Raw genomic sequence first — 21197 nt, forward strand, 5'->3', positions numbered from 1 at the left:
GGTTCAGTGACACGTTGGAGTTTAAGCTCACAATGCTAGAAAGGAAATTTGACTCCTTGCTTGAAGTGCAGAAGCAAAGTTGTCACCAGTTCTTTAGACTTCATGTAACTTAAGGATCTCCTGCATTTACAGGTGACTGGTGTCCTGACAATCTGTACATGCTGTTTATCACAATTCACTGAAGTAGCGTTTATGAAGAATTTAGTGATGTTTTGTTCTGTCTCTGAGGCTGCTTTGAGACTTTCTGACTCAGTGGGACATAGAAATCCCCTGCTTGTGGCTGCAAGTCAACCTGGGTTTCACTGGCTGCTCCCATGGCATCTTCACATCAGTGGTCATAAGAAGTCGGGAAGTCACAAAATCTTTTTACATGGAAATGTAAATTAAAAACCCAGGAAATACACAAAACTTGGAAACCAAAGCTAGTGCTTTGGTGTTAAAGAGCCCCTAGAACTGAGGTACTTTGAGAGTTCCCTGAGACTTGTGTGGAATCTGTCTCAAGGAAGGAAAGCAAAAAGAGCTGGTTTGGTTTTCCTATAATAACATCATTTTGCCTTCCAAGAGTCGATTATTTTTCTCTGATGGCACAATTGTTGAAGCATGTTATTGAAGCATGTTGGGGAACATTCTGAAACGTCACTAAGGCAGGACCATACTCAGAAACTCTCAATTAACTTCATGGCTGCTTGAGCCAGTCTGCTCCTGCCTAAAATACACAGCCCCACACCTGAGCACCTTCCTATACGAACACTATTTAATTTGTGCCTTACCACTGGCCACTTTTTAGCCATCACTTAAGATAAAAAATACACCAGCTCCAGAAGAACAACCCACAGACCTGCTCTAAGGGCTGGATTTGAGTAAGCAGAAGTGTCTGAAGGTTGGAGGAACCGAGTGTAAGTGGGATGTGATAATGCAGCTGGAGATAGAAATGATATTTGAGAGATATTTACAGGAGTGAGCACAACACAAAGATCTGTGCAAAGGACACAACAGCTCAAACACAGAGACCTGCAATTCAGACAGGAGAGCTGAACAGGCTGTTGGGCATCATTCCCTGCCCTGAATTCTGGGAGCAAGTGAAGGTATCTGAGTAAATTTGTGTCTTGCTGTATGTACTTACCAGAAGACAAGGTAAGATAAGGTTGGGATGGAAATAGAGGTGGATAGAGTTTCCCCAGAGCAGTAATATCAAGGAGTTTCAGCTGGGAACACTCCCAGCCATGATGTTGGTACTCAGTCCATGATTACAGTGTGGAAAAACATTTGTGAAGAGTGTAGAAACTGGAATTTGGCATGGGAGGGGATGAAATTAGACCCAGATAGAAAGGAGAGTGTCAGGAGGCAGAAATATTCAGTGCATCAGAGGGGTGCTGCAGGCACCCCTCTGATTTTAGGGTAGGGGAGAGAAAGGGAGGGAAAGGAGATGTGGCAGCAGAAGCTGGAGCAGAAGGGAGCCACTGCCTGCCTCGGGGTAAAATCTACAGTGACAGGGCTGAGAAAATGGGGGAAGGATGAGAGGGTGTGAAAGCAGTCATGAGTGATGGACAAGATCTTGTTCTCATTCAGCTCAGGAGGGTTCTTGTGGTGGTTTGAAGTGTGACAGCTGTCAACAGGGATTTGGGGAAGAAAGATGAGAATTTACAAAGTTTGTGTGGAAAGATTGATAGTAAAGCTAAAATTCAAGCAGTGCAGAAGAAGGAGAAAAGGAGTTTTGACATCATTTTTCTCCTGTGTGTACAGAGTGAACAAAATGAAACAGAAGTTGATGCTAATAGTCTTAATCTACTTTTTCTATTGCAGAAGTGGGTATTGTTTCTAACAATACAGCCACTGGAAAAATCAGTAAAATCACTGCATTGTAAGAGACGAAACACTTCACACCAGAGGGGAGGCAATTAGCACTCCCAAGCTGAATAGCTTTAATTGCACATGCGTTGTGCTGCTGCTTCAGGTCAAAACTGTGCCCAGATTCATCCTACTACTAGCTCAGTGTCATGCTTGGGTTTTATTCAAATACAAAATAATTAAGATGACTATTGATGCTTTTACACACAACATAATTAATTATATAATAAATACAAGTAAGTTAATCAGCATTAGGACCACTGGTCTCACAATGATCTTTAAGACCCACTAAGCCACCCAGCTCCTGTGCTGATCAGACACCTGCCAGCATTGGTGCCAGTTTCTGTTGAACAGCCAGTGCCACCACCTTGCAGGAATAACTTCCCATTTTATGCTGTCTGCTTTGTTGAAATCCCTCTCAATGGCTAAGTTTTCAGATCTAGTTTTGGATTAAACGGTGTAATTAATTTTTCTCTCTCTGGTTCCAATATATTTTCCCCTGAACAGTGACAACCAGTCTATAAGAAAGTTTTTAATTGCCACAATGCCTGGAGAGAGGGGTACAACATGGCAGGAACAGAGGAGGAGATGATGCTCAAAGTTGCTGTGCTTGGCACTAGTTTCTTTCTTTGCCCATGTCTCCTGCAGCATGGCACAGGGGAGGTAATAAACAAGTTCTAAAGCAAGGAAGAGTTTGATGAGCAGTCCTGTCCCCTGCACACCCCCTGCTCCTGCTGCTCCTGGTATCAGCATTTGCCTGAGCTCTGGAATGCCAGCCACTGAAATGTGTGGCTGAAGTCATCCCTGCACTGAACTCAGCAGGCAATCTGTCACTGAATTCATTTCTGCCAAGATTCCAATCCAGGCTTGTACTGATAGACCCTCGAATAAATATTATTGATTAGTCATCATTATTTTTTACTGTTGATGTGCAGAAGGTTGTGGAGCCTTGCAGTTGGATTTCTGCACAGTCCACTGGAAGATCTGTTTGATTAGAGTGTTTATATTGGCAGCGAGGTTCATCTTTGTTGCAGGCTGAGGTTAAAGTCTCAGATTTTGTCAAAAACCCAAAGCAAAAGAGAAGCCAACTCCCCTGAACCTCAGAGCAGAAAAATCCTCACCAAAGAGAGCAGCTAGGGGTGTGGGGCTGGCTCTGGATTCACACCCCAGAACACAAACAAGCCAGGCTTTGGGGTCTGGGAGGTTCCAGCTTCAGCATCCTCTGGGGCAGAGGGACTGAACTGCTGGCCCTGGTGCCTGAGCCCCTAAATCTGCTCGGGGCAGGGAAGCCACGGTGCCAAACGTGAGTTACCTTCTCCCCTGCGTGGAACATGCCCAGCTCCAGCCCTGCTCCGAACTGCTGGCAGCCAGGAAGCAATTACAGCTCCTGCTCCTGCCAGATGATTGAGTGCTCGCAGACACAGATTCCTGAGAAAGTATAATAGAGAAAGTGCATTAGCAGGGTATTTGTGCCTTCATAGGAAATGAATATGGATGTAATTAAGAAAAGCTGATTTATGTGGAACTGTAAAGCCAAGGACATAAAATGAAAAATTCTCAGTAAATGTCAAGTCAGTGTTTTGTGGTGGCCAAAACAAGGCAAGGAGAGTATTGCAATGGTATTAAGGAACTGAAAATTAAAATGCCACTATGTAAATCCCTAGTACATGAATATTTAAGACATTATATGGAGTTCCAAGCACCTGATCCCTAAAGATTATAGAAGTGCTGTTCCACTCTAGTCTGTTACTAACATTTTGAGAACAGCAAGATCACAAGGCTTTCTTTTTCTAGGAAAAGCCGAGTGGTTTCCATGGTGGGTGTGGGGAAGTGTGTGTGTGTGTAGACCCCACTAAGGCAGGAGAGCCTGGGTGTCCCTAATGCTTCCCCTGCCCACGGGGCCCACGGGTTAGCTCCTTCAGAGGGGCTTCCTGCAAGCAGGTGGTGCACACTGAGATCAGTTTTCCTTCTTTCAGGCACTGTTGTGTCTGCTCATGTCCTGATGCCACGGAGCTCTTGGGTTTGTTCCTTTATAGCACATTTTTCCCTGATAAATCCATCACCTTTAAGCACAGTGAGAAATTTCACCTATTTACCTAAAACCTGACTGTTGCCCTGTCACATTTAAATCTTTCACACACTGCAGCACACAAAATACTCCTGTATTATGACCCAGACTGATATGTGAGATGTGAAAGCACCTTCCTCCAAACGTGATCTCATCAATAAATGAAGGAATTTTACCAAGTAATTTTCATAATTAAAAAAGTAGCCATGAACCTTCTAAAAGCTGAAAGCTAATTCACAGCAGTCAGATGATGAATAATTCATACACTGGACTTCAGTTATATATCCCTACATAAAAATGAGGAAAATATGAACTTCACGAGGCTTAGTTTGCATTCCAGCAAATGATCCGCATTATGTAAATTAAAAAAAAAATATCTAAACCATCATTATTTGGTCATTAAAAACTTTGTAACTATTTTTAACTTAAAATATTACTTTTTGCCATGAAACCTCCAAATGAGATGTAAATAGATAAAACCTATTTATTGCATATTTCACTGGCCCTTAAATCCAGAAATGTATTTCTGTATATATTATTGCTATTATTGCTCTGATTAGTCTGCAGCAAATGAAATTGTATGTAATTTTCTGAAAAAGTACAGGCAAATGTCACAAAATGAGTTCAGTCACTGTGATCCAGTTACATGTGGGTTCAAAACCTGCATCTTTTATTATTTTAAAGCAAATTCCATCTGTAGCTTTTGCTCTGGACAGTCAGCAAAGGAGAAGCTATCAGAATCTGTACTACCCCACTAGAGAACAGAGGACTAGCTCTAAAGCAGTCCACTAGAAAATAACCTTTATTGCAAGTTTTGTTGAATTATTTTTATCAATGTGTTGACTGTGAAATATAAATTTATCATTTATCTAGACTTTCTAAATGTTTTTCTAACATTAACAACTGCATCTAGCGTGCTAATGGAATGCAGACAAACATGAGCAAAACAGGCAGCATTTGTAATATATTTGTTGCTTCTCCTGTCGCACCATTAATCTTCTGATCCAGGTGTCCACAAATTCCACAGGTATCCAAAAAAAAAAAAAAAAAAGGACTTATTTTTATTATGTATATATGAAGCCATTCTTGGAATAATCTCATCCTCCTTCTAAATGCAATTTGATTATAAGGGCTTCATGATTTCTCAGTTCTGGCTCTATCAGGCCATGGAACAAAAACTTGCATTGCTCTGTTCTTCCTTCCTCAGGATCTGGAGCAAATACAGACTTTGCAAACTGGTACTTGACATAAGGAAAAAGCCTGCAGTATCTTCCCTGAGTGAATGGGGTCTTCTGTTCCCCAAACCTGGTGAGGTCCCATTTCACAGACTCTAAATAGGCTTCGTTTCTAAAGGGAAGGAAAGGGACTCATCTGCTTCTGGACAAACACACAGAATACAAAATTATTCCATACATATGGTTCCCTTTCCTATCCAAAGAATATTCCTTCTTCCCAGTCTAGGTACAAACCACTGAACTTTGATTTCCTCTTTAACTGCCCCAGCCATGAGCAGTTCTTTGGAGCTGCTTCATGACAATGTGCACATGTGCTGAGGGAAAGACAGGACACTAATTAGTATCTATTTAAATTAATATCTACAAACCACAGGACAAAGACAGGACACATTCCAGGTTTTTTTTGTCCTTGCTCGTCTTTATTTCAAATTTATCCTTAGGTTCTGCTGAATAATGATTCATTTCCAAATGCAAAAGATCATTTAGCTTTGTGTTCTTTATTAAGACAATTATTCTTACAAAAATAGAAAAGCATTAGCCTTTATTAATTTCTAGTTTAACATAGAGTCCATTTCTGTTGGAAGGAGCATTCTGGGCTGCAGAATGTTTGATTTATTGTTGCTGGTTGTTTAATTGTTAGGTCATAGCAGGTCTTCTGGCCACCACATAAATTATCAAGCTTTTGCCATTATGTTTAAATCTACACAGATGTCAAAAGATGTTTGTCTAGCCAAATTACTTTAAGATGAACTCTCAGGTTGTAGCAAACAAGGTCAAGAGCCCCTTTAGGAAGGAGACAATTTCATTGCCTCCCAGTTTGGATTCTCCATAGACACGGTCCACAAACGAGATGGGAACCTGTTGAAACAAGCAAAATTGGTTTTGAGGTTCAAAACCGAAACCATCAGAAATTCTGGCAACAAGAGAAGGGCCTTTGAGCTGGAGCTTGTTCAGGCATGGGGAGCAGGCAAGCACCAGGCTGGCTTCTTTGTGGCAGCTCTCACCAGGGCCTTTAGTGTGCCCCATAGCTGGGGAGCAGGGAATTACTTGGTTTATCACCTTTCAAGCTGATCCAAAGACATTACTCATGCCTGGATGATCCACCCAGGCAGAGCAAACCAACAGCTCACAAAGCCTGCAGCATTTCCTTGTCAGCCAAACTCAAAACTGCCAGAGCCTTTGAGTCAGTGCCTCAGGAAGCACAAATCTGCCCCCAGCACAGAACAGCTCAACCTCACCCTGCCTGGGAGGTGACTTTGGAACATGACAGTGCCTATGGTACAAGACCTGATTTTATCAGCCACTGGCCATTTTATTAATTATTTGCAGCATTTATGGGCATTTAACACATTAATTTTGGCCTCTTTCACAATGTGACACTGTCCAGATGAACTCACTACTCATGAGATGTTGGGAATGTTTTGCTTTCACTCCTCTGAGCACACACAAGGGACACATGACAGGACATTCTGGCAACCCTGTGTCAGAATCTTCAACCATTTCCATAATGTTTGTCTGCAAAATTGAAACACTTCAGGAACTAAAAGAAAGAATTGCAATAGGCACAAAAAAATTGGCTTGGTGTTTTTCTGGCTGTGTCAAGCAGAAATCATCTGGCAAGAGGAACACACAAATCCCCAGCCCCAGCACGTGTGCCAGAGGGTCTCTCACAATTCCAGCAGCTCAGGCCAAGACAGAGAAGAGCCCAGGACAAGATGGGAAGAAGATGCCTGGAAAGGCAGGCAGAGACTCAGCAATGACTCTGCTGTCTTAGCAGGGTCCCCTGTATGATCCCACTGACAATCCTGGCAACTTCACACAGCTGGTCCACAGGAAATGGGCAGAAGTCACTGAGTATGGAGCCAGGGCAGGATGGCATGAGTGGCATTTCCCGACCAGGATGAAGAATAGTTAATATCTCATCTAATGAGGGGACTCCAGTGTTACCCCTCAGCACAGGAATTGAGCACTGGGTTGTTTCTGGACCTCTGCCTTCCTTGCACAAGAGGTTCCCTCACTGGCCTCACAGGCAGCATTTTCCAGGGCTCTATTCCATGTGCTGGAGGACACACCTGCTGAAGTACAGCAGAACAGGAGAGATGTGCATGCAACTCTCCAGGAACAGCCTGTGTCATTTCTCATCAGCCATTTACTCCTTTTAAACTGGCACAGCTCAGTCTCAATTCTTAACTTTGCTGAAGAAATATTTTTCCCTGGGATGCTGTTCCACAAGTAAAAAAGGTGGGAGAAAAGAGCTGCTGTGTTGGGACGAAATGCTCTACCCTGTGTCGATGGAGAAATGGCACACATGAAGTTCAGAGAGAGAAGTACAAGCACTAGAATTCTCTGCCAATTCATAGTCCTGGAAACGAGGATGAAGAACTGGCTCTGAGATTCTCCTGCAGCGAGATTCCCAGTGAAGCATCTTTAAAGATGCAGCAAGAGCAATTCAATGAAATAAAAAAGCAGACTGCTGGAGACAGAGAATCTAACAATTGCATGGAGTTTTTTCATTGACTGTAGACAGTACATTCAAGAAGTTTAGAAGCAGAAAGTTTTGAGAGCTGAAAAGTTGGAAAATAACAAGGCAATAGTTAACAGAGAACAAACCTGAAATTTTTCAGGCTGCTAGAAAAATGAAATTATTTGTAAAGACTTGAGTAGAGATGTCTCTACAATAGGAAGCAGGGAAGAAAAGGCTCAGAGCAGCTTTGTGGTGTATTTTGACTTCTCCTTTGAAGAACCTTGTAAAATTGTGTGCTGCTGAAGGAATGGCAACGGGAAGAGGGGAAGGATCTGAGAAGGCAGGGAAATTAATAACTGCACTTCAGGTCTGGCACTCACCTGACAAAACTGGAAAATAGAACTCTACACATGTAATTTCTTTGTATTAATTTGAAAATCTTGGCTGCTTCTTGGAAGTAGCCAGAAGTCAGTGACCTGTGTGTCCCTTGGCAGGGAAGCACAGTGCTCTTCTCCCAGCCTGCCCCATACCTCTCCAACAGTGAATCCCAGCTGCCTAGCCCGGACAATCATCTCCATCTGGAAGACGTATCCTTTAGAAACACACTTCTCCATCAGCTTCTCTAAGACTTCTTTTCTGTACAACCTGTAAACAATTCCAAAGGAAATAAAGCCTGAAGCCCAACTGCTGGAATTTAGAAATCTAGACAGTGTGTAGGAATCCGAACTGCAATCACTCAGCTCATTACTATTTATAAAACTCCCTAATGAGGTCACGGGAGCAGCAGATTTTGCAATCTAATCCACTGCCACCTTTTCCAAACAGATTTCACAGTCCACAGTAAAGAATGTCTGTTCTTACTCCAGCTCCTTGTCCAGCAGTTTCTTAATTTCCAATAAATGTCAGGAATTGCAAACCAGAGCCCTACCTGAAACTCCCTGTTAGATCTGATGCCCCTGGTCTCAGCAAGACCTGAGTCAGAAAATTGGCTCCACGACTGTGAAAGAAAACAAACATATCAGAGTTGTTTAGTACAAAGAGATGAGCACTTACTCCAGCCTTAAAAACCAGGAGCAATCCAAATCCAGCTGCAGATCAGGCTGTAACCAGCTTGTGCTCCAGTTTCTTTGCAGGATAAATGAACCAACATGAACACCTCCTGTTCTCTGGGGGGCCCAGAGCACCCAGCTGTGCAGGCTGAGGTGTCCTCCCAGCTCAGCCTGTTCCCTGGCTGGTGGAACTGGGTGTCTGTCCCAGCCCGAGGCCCCGTTCCAACCCATCTCCCAAGCCCACCCATGTCACTCCAGTCCTTCTTGGTGGATTTGAACCACAGAACTGCCCAGTGCTGGGTGCTTCTGCTATTGAGTGTGACTCTGCAGTGCCCAGCAGGTACAGCAGTCCTGGGGACTGAGGAGGTCAGCTTACAGGGATGGAGTACTTGGAATTATTATTTACAAGGAACAGATTTCTGTGTGAAGAGCTGGAAAGTACTAACCTGATTAACTTTCTTTTCAAATCCCAGCCATACACTCCTCCGTTTCCTTTATATCTTGTTCCAGATACAATATCAAAATTGCCTTCTTGCTGCTTTCTATAAACAATTGGTTTATCAGAAAAACTGAAGGAATGTTTCAAAGTTCAAATTTCAAAGTAAGAACAATCACTCTTTTTCAATACAAAATATGTATTTTACAAACTTCTGAACAAGTAAGAAGAGAGGCAAGCAATAGTTACGGTGGCTGTGAGCATTATTCAAACACATGCTGATTGTTCTCTTATAAAGAGCTACTTCAGGGTATCTAATAATTTTACTTTGCCCACAAAGGCATAGAATTTTATAGGCTGCCTCATAAATAATTTATAAAGATAAACTTTCATACTATAATCAGCACCTACCTGATAAACTCTGGAATAAATTTTGGCTGAAATGAAAGAAAGACAGATCAGAAAAAAGGGCAGGGGTAAAACAACAGCAACCACTGAAAGCTGAATTACAGGAGACTGTACCCACAGAAGAAAAAATGCAGCCTTACATGGTGGGAGAGGTCAGCATCCATAATAACGATGAAATTCCCAGTGGCATACTTCATTCCATGAATATAAGCAGTGCCTGATGGACACAGAAATAATTGCCCTCACTCTTTTAACACAGAAACTCACAGAGAAAGTTCACTTGAGGATGGGCCACTACTTGAAATGTCATTTCCAAAGCACCACCTGCACTCAGGAGCCTCAGGGAACAGGCTGGGCTCCAGATCCTCACCAATCCCTCACACCCCCGTCCTGGGCTCGGTGGGTGCAGGGCAGGACCGAGGTTCTGGGAAACCTTCTAGAAACACACTGGGGTTTTTATGTGCATTTTTAAAGCTTGTTTGTTTACAAACAACTGGATGAAAATGTGTTTCTGCTTTTGGGCTTTACTGTGATTTTTTTCTGGACCTTAATACATTGGATCAATCAAAGCATTCAGCAGAATCTTTTATTTACTTTTATTAATCAGAGTTAATAAGGACTTACCCAGGCCCAACTTCCTTGCTCTGGGTCTCAGAAGCTACAGGAGATATAAAAAATAGATAGATGATTTGATATTACAGTTTTAAAAAATACTCTGATATTTCTTATATATTTTTGTCTTAAAGCAATCTTTATAAATGCAACTTAGTCCAGAAATACTTAAAAAAACTTGGCATTTACGCAGTAACAGACTGAAAAAGTATCTGACTGCCACTAAGTAAATGACAGCATCTTGTATATAACTGAGGGTTAGGCAGCAATATATTACATAGATTAAAAAAAACCCAAAAACTCCTGTTCTTGAGGAATGCAACGAGACAGATTAAAAATAAATCATAATCCCAGTCCAGCTTTCATCTTTACTATTTCTTTACTCCTGCAGTCAATGAAAATGAGATTAAATCTTATCCAAAGCCCATCTTTCCCTCAGGCCTGCACCAAGCACAGCACCATTCACAGTCATTGCTCAGGAGCAACGCACCAAGGATTGACAGCGTTCTGCAAGCAATTCCCGGTCTCGTGTGTTTGCTCAGAATGAACTGTCCTGAGCTTACACTTGTCTAACGTGGTGTACAACACCCTGTGTAAGGGTGTGAAGAAAGGGCAGAACCCAGGGACTCCATCCCAGCTCTCAAGGACTTACAGGACTTTCCAATACAAAAAATATAGGAAAAAAATTACCGAATACACAACTCACTATTTTATCTGATCCATATATTTTTTCCAGTTGCTGAGCAACTTCCTGTGTCCCATCCGGGCTTCCATCATCTATGATGATAATTTCAAAGTCGATCCCACTGGAAGGAGAATGATTTCCCCGTGAGCAGGCGGGGTGCCCAGGGAGGCTGGGAGCGCCCATCCCTGGAGGTGCCTGAGGAAGGGCTGCAGAGCTTCGGGCTGGGGACAGGCTGGATTTGGGGCACGGCTGGGAATGGATGTCCCGGCAGGGATTTCCAGCCCAGTGCTCTGTCACCCGCAAAGGGGACACCTGTGTGCGCACTGCGGCGTCCCGCCCGGGGTCACTTTATGGTAATAAACTGCGTGTGGGTAACTCCAGCCCTACAGCCACCGCCGTCAGTGCGCAGCCCTGCCCGAACCCCGCGGCGGGAGCGCCCGTCCCGCTGCGAGCGCGGCCCCACGGTGCTCCCCGCGGTTCTCCCCGCGCTGCTCCCCGCGGTTCTCCCCGCGCTGCTCCCCGCGCTGCTCCCCGCGGTTCTCCCCGCGCTGCTCCCCGCGGTTCTCCCCGCGCTGCTCCCCGCGGTTCTCCCCGCGGTTCTCCCCGCGCTGCTCCCCGCGGTTCTCCCCGCGCTGCTCCCCGCGGTTCTCCCCGCGCTGCTCCCCGCGGTTCTCCCCGCGGTTCTCCCCGCGCTGCTCCCCGCGGTTCTCCCCGCGGTTCTCCCCGCGCTGCTCCCCGCGCTGCTCCCCGCGGTTCTCCCCGCGCTGCTCCCCTCGGTTCTCCCCGCGGTACCTGTCGCGGAAGGTGCGCACCAGCAGCCACACGACCAGCGGCAGGTTGTCGCGCTCGTTGTAGGTGGGCAGCAGCACGGAGACGCGGCCGGGGCGCCGCGCCGCCATGGCGGCAGTGACGCGGCGGAAGCGGCGGGGCCGCGGCGGCCATGGCGGGGGCGGCGGCGGCGGCGCGGCTGCGGGCCGAGATCCGCCGGCGGGAGCGCGAGCTGCGCGGGCTGCGCGAGCGGCTGGCGGCCGAGCTGGCGCGGGGCGACGCGGGGGACGCCGAGGATGAGGATGGAGCCCGCGGGGTGCGGGAACCCTCGGCGGCCGAGCCGGCGCGGGGGGATGCCGAGGATGAGGATGGAGCCCGCGGGGTGCGGGAACCCTCGGCGGCCGAGCCGGCGCGGGGGGACGCTGAGGATGAGGATGGAGCCCGCGGGATGAGGGAGCGGCCGGCGGCCGAGCTGGCGAGGGGGGACTCGGGGGATGCCGACGAGGAGGACGATGACGAGGAGGAGGAGGAGGAGGGAGCGCTCGGCTTCCCCGCGGAGCTGCCGCCGCTGCCGGCGCGGTCGGCGCTGAGCGCGGCGGAGATCCTGCGGTACAGCCGGCAGCTGGTGCTGCCCGAGCTGGGCGTGCGCGGGCAGCTGCGCCTGGCGCGGAGCTCCGTGCTGGTGGTGGGCTGCGGCGGGCTGGGCTGCCCGCTGGCGCAGTACCTGGCGGCGGCCGGCGTGGGCCGGCTGGGGCTGCTGGACCACGACGTGGTGGAGACGAGCAACCTGCAGCGGCAGGTGCTGCACGGCGAGGCGCGGCGCGGCCGGCCCAAGGCGCGCTCGGCGGCCGCGGCGCTGCGGCGGCTGAACTCGGCCGTGCAGTACGTGCCCTACCGCGGGGCGCTGCGGCCGCGCTCCGCGCTGCGCCTCGTGCGCCAGTACGACATCGTGGCCGACTGCTCCGACAACGTCGCCACCCGCTACCTGGTGAGCGATGCCTGCGTGCTGGCCGGCAGGCCGCTGGTGTCGGGCAGCGCGCTGCGCCTCGAGGGGCAGCTGGCCGTGTACAACTACCGCGGCGGGCCCTGCTACCGCTGCCTCTTCCCGCGGCCGCCGCCGCCCGACGCCGTCACCAACTGCGCGGACGGCGGCGTGCTCGGGGCCGTCACCGGCGTCATCGGCTGCATGCAGGCGCTGGAGGTGCTGAAGATCGCCTCGGGCGTGGGCTCCTCCTTCGGCCGCTGCATGCTGATGTTCGACGGCCTCGAGGGCAGGTTCCGCCACATCAAGCTGCGGCCGCGGAAAGCGGACTGCGCGGCGTGCGGGGACAGCCCCAGCATCACCTGCCTGCAGGATTACGAGGCGTTCTGCGGCTCCTCTGCCACGGACCAGTGCCGGGCGCTGCGGCTGCTGCCCGCCGGGGACAGGATCTCCGTGCGGCGCTACCGGGAGCTGCTGGACGCGCGGGAGCCGCACCTGCTGCTGGACGTGCGGCCGCAGGTGGAGGCGGAGATCTGCCGCCTGCCGCACGCCCTCCACATCCCGCTGAGGAGGCTGCAGGAGAGAGACCAGGAATCTCTGCAGCTTTTACAAAGCAGAATTTGCGAAGAAAAGCAGAGGGCTGAGGGCCAGACCTCTCTCCCTGTTTATGTTGTTTGCAAGTTAGGAAATGATTCCCAGAAGGCTGTAAAAATTCTGCAGGAGTTGCCTGCCGAAGAATTTGGTTCTGTGTCAGCTAAGGATATTAAAGGGGGGCTCATGGCTTGGGCCACTAAAATTGACCCAACGTTTCCTCAGTACTAGAATTCTAAATGGTGAAAAAATCACCATATTTTTAGAGCAAGTTCTGTAGGGTTCCATCTCCTCTGTGTAATGGCTATATCGTGGAAAAACCAGACAGAAATACCATACTGATTTTTTATGTAACCTTTTTTTTTTCCTAAGAAAATGCTTATTTTTGTAGTTGTCTGATTATTTTTATAAATATGGAAATCTACCCATGAAAGTGGAAAGAAATATGTTCCTTGGTTATGATTTAATAGTAAAAATTTGGCATAACTACTGATTTGTGCACGTGATGATTGAGAATATCCTAATTAGCAATTGTAACCTGGAAAACAACAAAACACAGGAATCATGTTATTATTCAGTCCCTGAACTGTTTAACAAATTGAAACGGTGCATGAAACGAATAAAAAATAATTACTGTTAATCTCTAGCTGGTCTGTAGCACTATTAATCTGTCACAGGGGATTGCCAGGACAGCACTAATGAGACCATGGTGGTCAGCACCTTTCCATTCTCTGCAGAGTGTGTTTATGTGTGTTTATGGACTAGAAGAGCACCAGGGCGTTGAGAACTTCCAGAGCCATCCATCCTCATTTATTGGGTGGCAAAGCAGTGGATTCCTCAGCTTGAATAGAGAAACTGAGGTTAACTGTTAATAAGACATAAGTTTGACCCCGGAAAGTTGGTCAAACAGACAGAAAATGCTTTTATCAGTGCTTGGAAGATTTCAGAGATTGGGAGATAATGAGGAGGTGAGAGAGGAAAAAAAAATAGGTGTTTATCCTCCCTCCTGCAAGGACAAAGACCTGTCTCCTGAGTTTTCTCCCTGTTGCTGTGGCAGTGGCACCTCCCCAGCTGGATTTCCTCGCAGGCATGAAGAGCTCTGCACATCTGGGGAGTGTCTGTACTTCACTGAATGAAAAGAAAGAGAAATAAATAGCTTCTCAACAGAGCTGCTTGAGGCCTCATCACCTCAGCATACTAATTATCTCCTTATATTAATTAAGGTATGGATTTCTTTACTTCCTGAGGAGGAAAAAAACATCTGTCATGACTAATCTTCACATTGTACCGGGGAAAAAAAAGGAAGAGTGTCATTATAATTAGTAGTTGAAAAGGTGTATTTTGGTAAAATAAATTGGAGAACAGCCACACTCCCAGCTGCATTATAACGTGTCATGGTTCTAGCAAGGGCAGTCTCTTGAAAGAACAGCAGTGAATTTGTAACCAGAGTCAGATCCTGCACTTTAGAGAACAATGAAAACATGAAAGGCCAGGACTCAAAGTAAACTTTGTTGTTTGTGGTGTATGCCCAAGAGCCACTGGGTTGTGGAGACACAGCTCAGTCACAGTGCCTGGATTCTGGGGTTTCCTCTCTTGGGAATTAGAAACCAGGGGGACTTGTCTGAAATGCCTGACCTGGGTTGAAATTTTTCTGTCTTCACTGGGGTTTCTCTGTTGTGATGTCATGAAGAAACTGAAACGTAAAAGGCAGCAGTGGCAGTAATTCTGTAATACCCACAGTGAGTGCTGTGGCACACATCCCTCTGCCCCCACAGGGGATTCCTTTCTGTCAGTCCAAGCAAGGTGAACCCAAGGATGTGGGGAGAAGGGAAGAACTCTTTGATTCTAAATCTGAGTGTGTAGAAATTGTGAAGTCTTTTCCCTTGCTCCAAGATTGTTTTGCCTCTGTGTTCTCCTGTCAGTGCAGCTCTTGGCAGTGCTGCACCCTTTGAAGATAGGCTGAACAATCAGGGATCATAAAATCGTAACTAAGACCAAACCATTCTTATTATTGCTGGCTTATCTTTTGTTTTGACTTGCTTTAATTCTTGGATTCCAAACATGCAGTGGTTTCTGTGTTCACTGAGAGAAATTCTACTTAAAAATTCTAAGAGAAGCACTAAAACGTTAAGATTTGTTTTGCTGCCAAAGCAAGCACTGTGGAAAGGCTGGGGTGTGTTGGCATTGTGAATGAAGAGAAGCTGCTTTGGGCAGGGAGTCTGAGTGTGGCTGGGCTCTGTTATCAGCAGGGATGAGGTCAGGACACGATCTTGGCCTTCACCCTCCATGTCACGGGGTTGCATTTTCTAATAAAAACTTAACTGTTCAAAACTAAACTTTGCATTAGGTCCTTAAAATACTCCAAACGTAAGTTTATCCTTTTTTTTTATGCAAAAGCTTTGAGGTGCCCTTTGTGAAACTACAGAAACAATAATGTGAGGGTTGTGTGCTAGGTGGCACTGCAAGTTAATAAACCACAGCACTCCTGAGCTTGAGAGATGCAATTCAAGCAAGAGCTGAGGTGTGCATCAAATCCATCATTGTGCAGGTCATCTGAAAAAAAGACCAGGGAAATAAAATAAAATGGAGATGAATATTAACGTGGATCAGGGTAGCGAAATTTGGAGCAATGTAAACAACAGGAAAAGCACACACAAGTCGGTTTGTGGCATTAACCTTTTGTGGTTTGTGTTCCTTGCTTAAATATAGCAGCCCTGCTGCTTTACCTCACTCTGCAGCTTCAGCATCTTGGTGAGGAAATATGTACAGGGCAGGAAAAGAAGCAGAGAAAAGCAGAATAAGGCAAAAGACAGGGAAGAAATGCAGAGTTTATGAAGTTTTATTCTGCACTCCTCTGGTGCACATACCTTTTGCCCCATTCTCTGCTCTGTCTGTGTTATGTTGAAATCTTACTCCAGTGAGCAGGTTCCAAGGAACCATTTTAATAAGGATGTTCTAAAAGTTGTAACTGCTCAAATTCATGGGATTTGGAAAGGCAGTGGGGCATTGCACCTGCTCTGATGGGAGTGCTGACAAAGCTGCACCCTCTGTGCTCCCCTGAGAGCAGCAAAGCAACTGGGACACTGCTCTCAGCACAGGAAAAGAAAATCACCTCTCTTTGCCCATTCTCCAGGCTTTTAGCATTGTCTCTGCTCACTTGATACCCTTTACAATATATTTCATGTGATTGATTCAGAGCCAACTGAAATGCACCTGTGTGATGGTGCTGCTTTGCCCTCTTGTTCTCATTGCGAGGTACCTGCAATTCTGACATTTCATACTCCTGCCAAGAACAAAACCAGCTGCCCTCCCAACTGATGGCTGTCAGTGAACCTTGCCAGAAAAGCAAGCTGATACAAATTCAGTCTGGTCCTGCTGTGGTACAAGTTTTCCAGCCCGAGAAGAAACTATTGCTAGTCAGCATTAGGGATATTGAAAAGGAAGGTGTCCAGTGGGACCAGAGGCTGTGCTAGCACACTGTGCACAGCCCAGCTGCTGTCCTGCTCCTGGGGCCTCAGCTGCCTGCTGCCTGGCCCCTCTGCTGGAGGAAGGACCAGCACTGGGATGCTCCCGGCCCTGCTGCGAGAGGAAGCTCTAGTGGGGCTCACAAGGTGCTCTGCTGTTGCTAGGAGACCAAATCCCTGCTGCTGAGGAAAGGTTATCTCCAAATTTAAAATGGCTCCTTAGCAATTTCACTGGGAAATGAAGTCCCTTAGGCAAAGGGGCATTCACCTGCTCAGGAGCAGTGCAAGGAGTCATGGAACCACAGGATGGTTTGGGTGCAAAAGGACCTTAAAACTCATCTCATCCCAACCCACCTTCCACCATCCCAGGCTGCTCCAAGCCCTGTCCAGCCTGGCCTTGGGCACTGCCAGGGATCCAGGGGCAGCCACAGCTTCTCTGGGCACCATGTGCCAGGGCCTGCCCACCCTGCCATTAACAAAAATCTTCCTTATCTTTAGTCTGAATCTACCCTTTATAGTTTAAATCAATTCCCCTTGTCCTATTGCTCCTGCTGAAAAGTTCTCTTTTTGTGAAGCACACTTCTAACGTCACTATGTAAGGGTTTGAAACTATCAAAAATGATCAAAGTGTTTAAACTTCTCTTTGATATATGTATTGATATGCACACATATGTATGTGCACACACAGAGATGTGTTCCAGATGGGGTACAGGCATGTTTTAGGCAGAATTTACTGAGGCCATTTCCAGGACTTGCATGTTGTCATTTCAAACTCGCTTCTGAAACTGCTCTCAGTTTTACTTCACTACTGGAGTAGTGGGAGGTAGCAGGTGTGACAGTGATTTGAACTCATTAATACTCTCTATAGCTGCCTTCTCATCCTCATTAGATTACTAATTTTTTTTAATCACTTGAAGTAGATTCTATAGTTTCTTTTACAAATAAACCCATAACTTTATTTACCAGGCTGCTGTTGTACAGGTGATGGAGGTGTTGACATTGCCCATGTGACCTTGAAAATCTTAATTTTAGTCAGATAAAGTTGCATTAGCCTTTTGAAAAGTATCACATGTCAATACTGCAACCAAAGAAATGCTGCATAAATATTTCCAGGAGTTTCATCCTTCCCAGAAGTGATGATGATATCTTCATCCCTGTTTCCTTGCAGATCCACCAGCCCGCTCTGGAAATGAGAGGCTGCGGCTGCAGTGTACTGGATTGAATATTTTCCTCTGGATTTTAAAAAAGAACTTCCCGAAGTATTTTATCCACCCTTTTAGAGCCGGCTGGTGCAGGTGGGTGCTTCGGGACAGGAATTTGCCGGGAGCGGCCCGTAGATGGCAATGCAGGATGCTGGGATCGGGATCGGGCAGTGCAGGATGCTGGGATCGGGATGGGGCAGTGCAGGATGCTGGGATCGGACAGTGCAGGATGCTGGGATCAGGATCGGGCAGTGCAGGATGCTGGGATCGGACAGTGCAGGATGCTGGGATCGGGATGGGGCAGTGCAGGATGCTGGGATCGGGATGGGGCAGTGCAGGATGCTGGGACCGGGCATGTTCCTGCTGGTGAAAGAAAACCCGTTCTGTTCTGTTCTGTTCTGTTCTGTTCTGTTCCGTTCTGTTCCGTTCTGTTCCATTCCCCAGGCACCAGCTCACTCCCCGGATTTCTGGTGGTCCTCAGAGATTCCTGACTCTTCCAGCAGCACGGAGCCACCTCTGGGCCCAGGTGGGCATCTGGGGCACCCTCCTAGTGATAAATATAATTATTCACAATAACCAGAGCTGCATTTACAGGGAACACTTGTCCTTTGGCTTTGCCTGTCAGGAATGTGCAAAAATGTCATTGTACCTCATCCCAGCTTCCCTGAATCCCTGAATCCCAGCATCCCTGAATCCCAGCATCCCTGAATCCCTGAATCCCAGCATCCCAGGATCCCAGAGTCACTGAATCCCTGAATCCCTGAATCCCTGAATCCCAGCATCCCTGAATCCCTGAATCCCAGCATCCCAGGATCCCAGAGTCACTGAAGTTGGACAAGACCTCCAAGGAACATTGAGTCCCAGCCTGTCCCCAGCCCAGAGCTCCGAGTGCCACCTCCAGCCCTTCCTGGGACACCTCCAGGGATGGGCACTCCCAACCTCCCTGGGCAGCCCCTGCCAAGGCCTGGCCCCCCTTTCCATGGGGAAACTCCTCTGGAATCCTCACGGTGCTGTGCAGGTGCTTGCAGCACTGCAGCTGTGTGCTGGAAAGGCAGCAGGGACAAAAGGCACCTGTGGCTTTCCCCAGCTCCCTCTCAAAGGAAAGTTTTCTCAAACCAATATCAGGGTTTCTGGAAGCCTCCCCTCACTCTGCCATGAGATGCTTTGCTCACAGATGCTGTCCCCAGAAATATTCCTCTCCAAAATTAAAGTCACCTGCAACTGCGCTGTTGCCTTTGGTTTGCATGAGGATAATATTTATCGATTTCCCAAAATGTGCTTTTCTTTATGACTGAAAGAAACTGAGTCATCTTTTCCTTGGCTGACCTGGGAGCCTGTGAAAGTTATGGATGATTTCTCTCAGCTGCTTTGTGACATGAGGTGCATCAGTAATGAGAATGAGAGCAGCACTTCAATTTATCATTCAGCAGTTCTGTGTCAAAACTTCCTTTCTCTATAGAATTAACTATAGAAATTTGTGCTGGTGCCTACTTTCTTCCTGAGGTAGGCACCATTAAAATTACATTGTTATCTTGAACAAAAAGATAAACATTATTATCTTGCTGACCACTTCACTTGCATGACTGAGAGCTGTCAAATGAGCTGTAAAGTTTTTTAAAAAATCCCAATCTGCAGATGATGGCTGGGAATTTCTTATATTCCAGGTCTGTCCCTCGAGCAGGCTAATTATTGTGGTTTACAGCCCAGTTTTTCTGGACCCACACTGAATATGCGAGTTAAATTATGACCATAATTAAGGATGGCTACAAAGCTGCTGCCATTAATGAGGGGACCTGAGAAAGGAGGAGCTGAGACCTCAGCCTGACAGAGTTACACAGGTTTCTGTGCCCTGCCTGCCTCTGGTGCTGCACAAGGCTCCAGCTCCTGTCACAAGGGCTGCAGGGATAATGAATGAATATTTATAAAGTGTAGCAAATATGCTCTAATTACCCTAATTGGCCTGCTGTGGTTCCAGTTGAGGCAGAACTTAATTTCTGTTCAAGTGACATTTGCTTCTGGATTAGTTCCTGCAGGCAAAGAAAAAGTAAAAGCCCTGCTGAAGAGGGCAGAAGATCCCCTGATATCCTGATCCTGCAGCCTCCTCACCATGCTCCTGGCAGGCTCATGGCTAATGACATTCCTCATCTCGTTAGGGATTTCTAGGGAGTATTTCAGAGATGTGAGACACTGAGAAATGACAAAGAAAAACAATGAGCAAAAAGGGAGGGAGGACTAGTTTTATTATTAAAAATTAATAGGCCAAACTCTGAACACTTTCAGGGTGGCAGCACACAAAATTCTCCTTGACTTGCTCAGCCCTGCATGAGCTTCTTGTTGAATGAGACTTTGCTAAAGCCTCTGACTGTGGAGATCTGGGGCACTGAATTCAGTGGGAGCATTGTAAAGGGTCGAGCTCTAAATATTTCCTGCAGAGAATTTTTGAGGACCTTGACCTGCAGTGAATGTTAGCACAGTAGGAATGGTTTCAGTCACCTTCTCTGGTGTGCTGTGACAGAAGCCACGTGGCCCTGCCTTCATTTCTGTGCTGCACCCACCAAGGGGCTTGTGTTGATTTTGAGGCAGGAGGAGGCTGGAAAGGGTAGGATTTTGGAGAGAGTAATGTCCCACCTTACCTGGAAATTCTGCTTTCAACAGGGGCTTTTCTTTCTCAGATTTTACAGATCCTTCCTATTCTCTTCTGAACTGACATATTCTTTGTTAAAATATGTTAAATTTATGTCCCGAAGAGGTGTGATTGTGATTCCTGGGACAGCATGAAAGGAAGAGGTGTCCCTGTACAATCTTGCACCTGGATTTTCCTGCAGGGGGATAATTTCCTTTGCTGGTGCTCTCTGGCCCTGCTCAGAGCCCAGCTGTGCCCCAGCCCCACTCCCTGTGCCACCCTCACCCCTGTGTTCCTGAAGGAGAACAGGGAGAGCCCATCATTCATTAACCCAAGGATCCAGCTCCTGCTGGGGGGTTCCAGCTGGCCAGAGCAGAACCAGAGCAGTGCCAGCCCCTGCTGCAGGAACCAGAGCAGTGCCAGCCCCTGCTGCAGGAACCAGGGCAGTGCCAGCCCCTGCTGCAGGACCCAGAGCAGTGCCAGCCCCTGCTGCAGGAACCAGGGCAGTGCCAGCCCCTGCTGCAGGACCCAGGGCAATGCCAGCCCCTGCTGCAGGACCCAGGGCAATGCCAGCCCCTGCTGCAGGACCCAGAGCAGTGCCAGCCCCTGCTGCAGGACCCAGGGCAATGCCAGCCCCTGCTGCAGGACCCAGAGCAGTGCCAGCCCCTGCTGCAGGACCCAGAGCAATGCCAGCCCCTGCTGCAGGAACCAGGGCAGTGCCAGCCCCTGCTGCAGGACCCAGGGCAGTGCCAGCCCCTGCTC

The 21197-nt window shown here is 47.4% G+C and overlaps 2 protein-coding genes and 2 long non-coding RNA genes across 4 annotated transcripts in view; 3 read left to right on the forward strand and 1 right to left on the reverse strand.

The window, feature by feature from the left end:
* Positions 1–18391, forward strand: part of LOC116184381 (uncharacterized) — a 20837-nt gene extending 2446 nt beyond the window's left edge. Inside the window, exons 2-3 of the long non-coding RNA XR_013340884.1 lie at positions 17779–17905; positions 18257–18391. This is a non-coding gene — a long non-coding RNA (uncharacterized LOC116184381). The remainder of the gene's footprint in view (positions 1–17778; positions 17906–18256) is intronic.
* Positions 4465–10080, forward strand: LOC144247179 (uncharacterized). The gene is made up of 2 exons (XR_013340883.1): positions 4465–5224; positions 8738–10080. It is a non-coding gene; the product is annotated as an uncharacterized LOC144247179 (long non-coding RNA).
* On the reverse strand, positions 5630–11739 carry DPM1 (dolichyl-phosphate mannosyltransferase subunit 1, catalytic). The gene is made up of 9 exons (XM_021534024.3): positions 11598–11739; positions 10827–10926; positions 10133–10166; positions 9649–9725; positions 9512–9537; positions 9111–9206; positions 8544–8612; positions 8146–8260; positions 5630–6009 (listed from the first exon to the last, which is right to left on the reverse strand). Exons 1-9 carry the CDS (start codon positions 11702–11704, stop codon positions 5905–5907), a joined length of 729 nt encoding a protein of 242 aa, XP_021389699.1. The 5' UTR covers positions 11705–11739; the 3' UTR covers positions 5630–5904.
* MOCS3 (molybdenum cofactor synthesis 3) lies at positions 11746–13792 on the forward strand. The gene is made up of 2 exons (XM_077786974.1): positions 11746–11889; positions 12103–13792. Exons 1-2 carry the CDS (start codon positions 11746–11748, stop codon positions 13375–13377), a joined length of 1419 nt encoding a protein of 472 aa, XP_077643100.1. The 3' UTR covers positions 13378–13792.
* Positions 18392–21197: the final 2806 nt, after the last annotated feature.

Source organism: Lonchura striata, chromosome 17 (genome assembly GCF_046129695.1).
Source record: "Lonchura striata isolate bLonStr1 chromosome 17, bLonStr1.mat, whole genome shotgun sequence".
Lineage (NCBI taxonomy): Eukaryota > Metazoa > Chordata > Aves > Passeriformes > Estrildidae > Lonchura > Lonchura striata.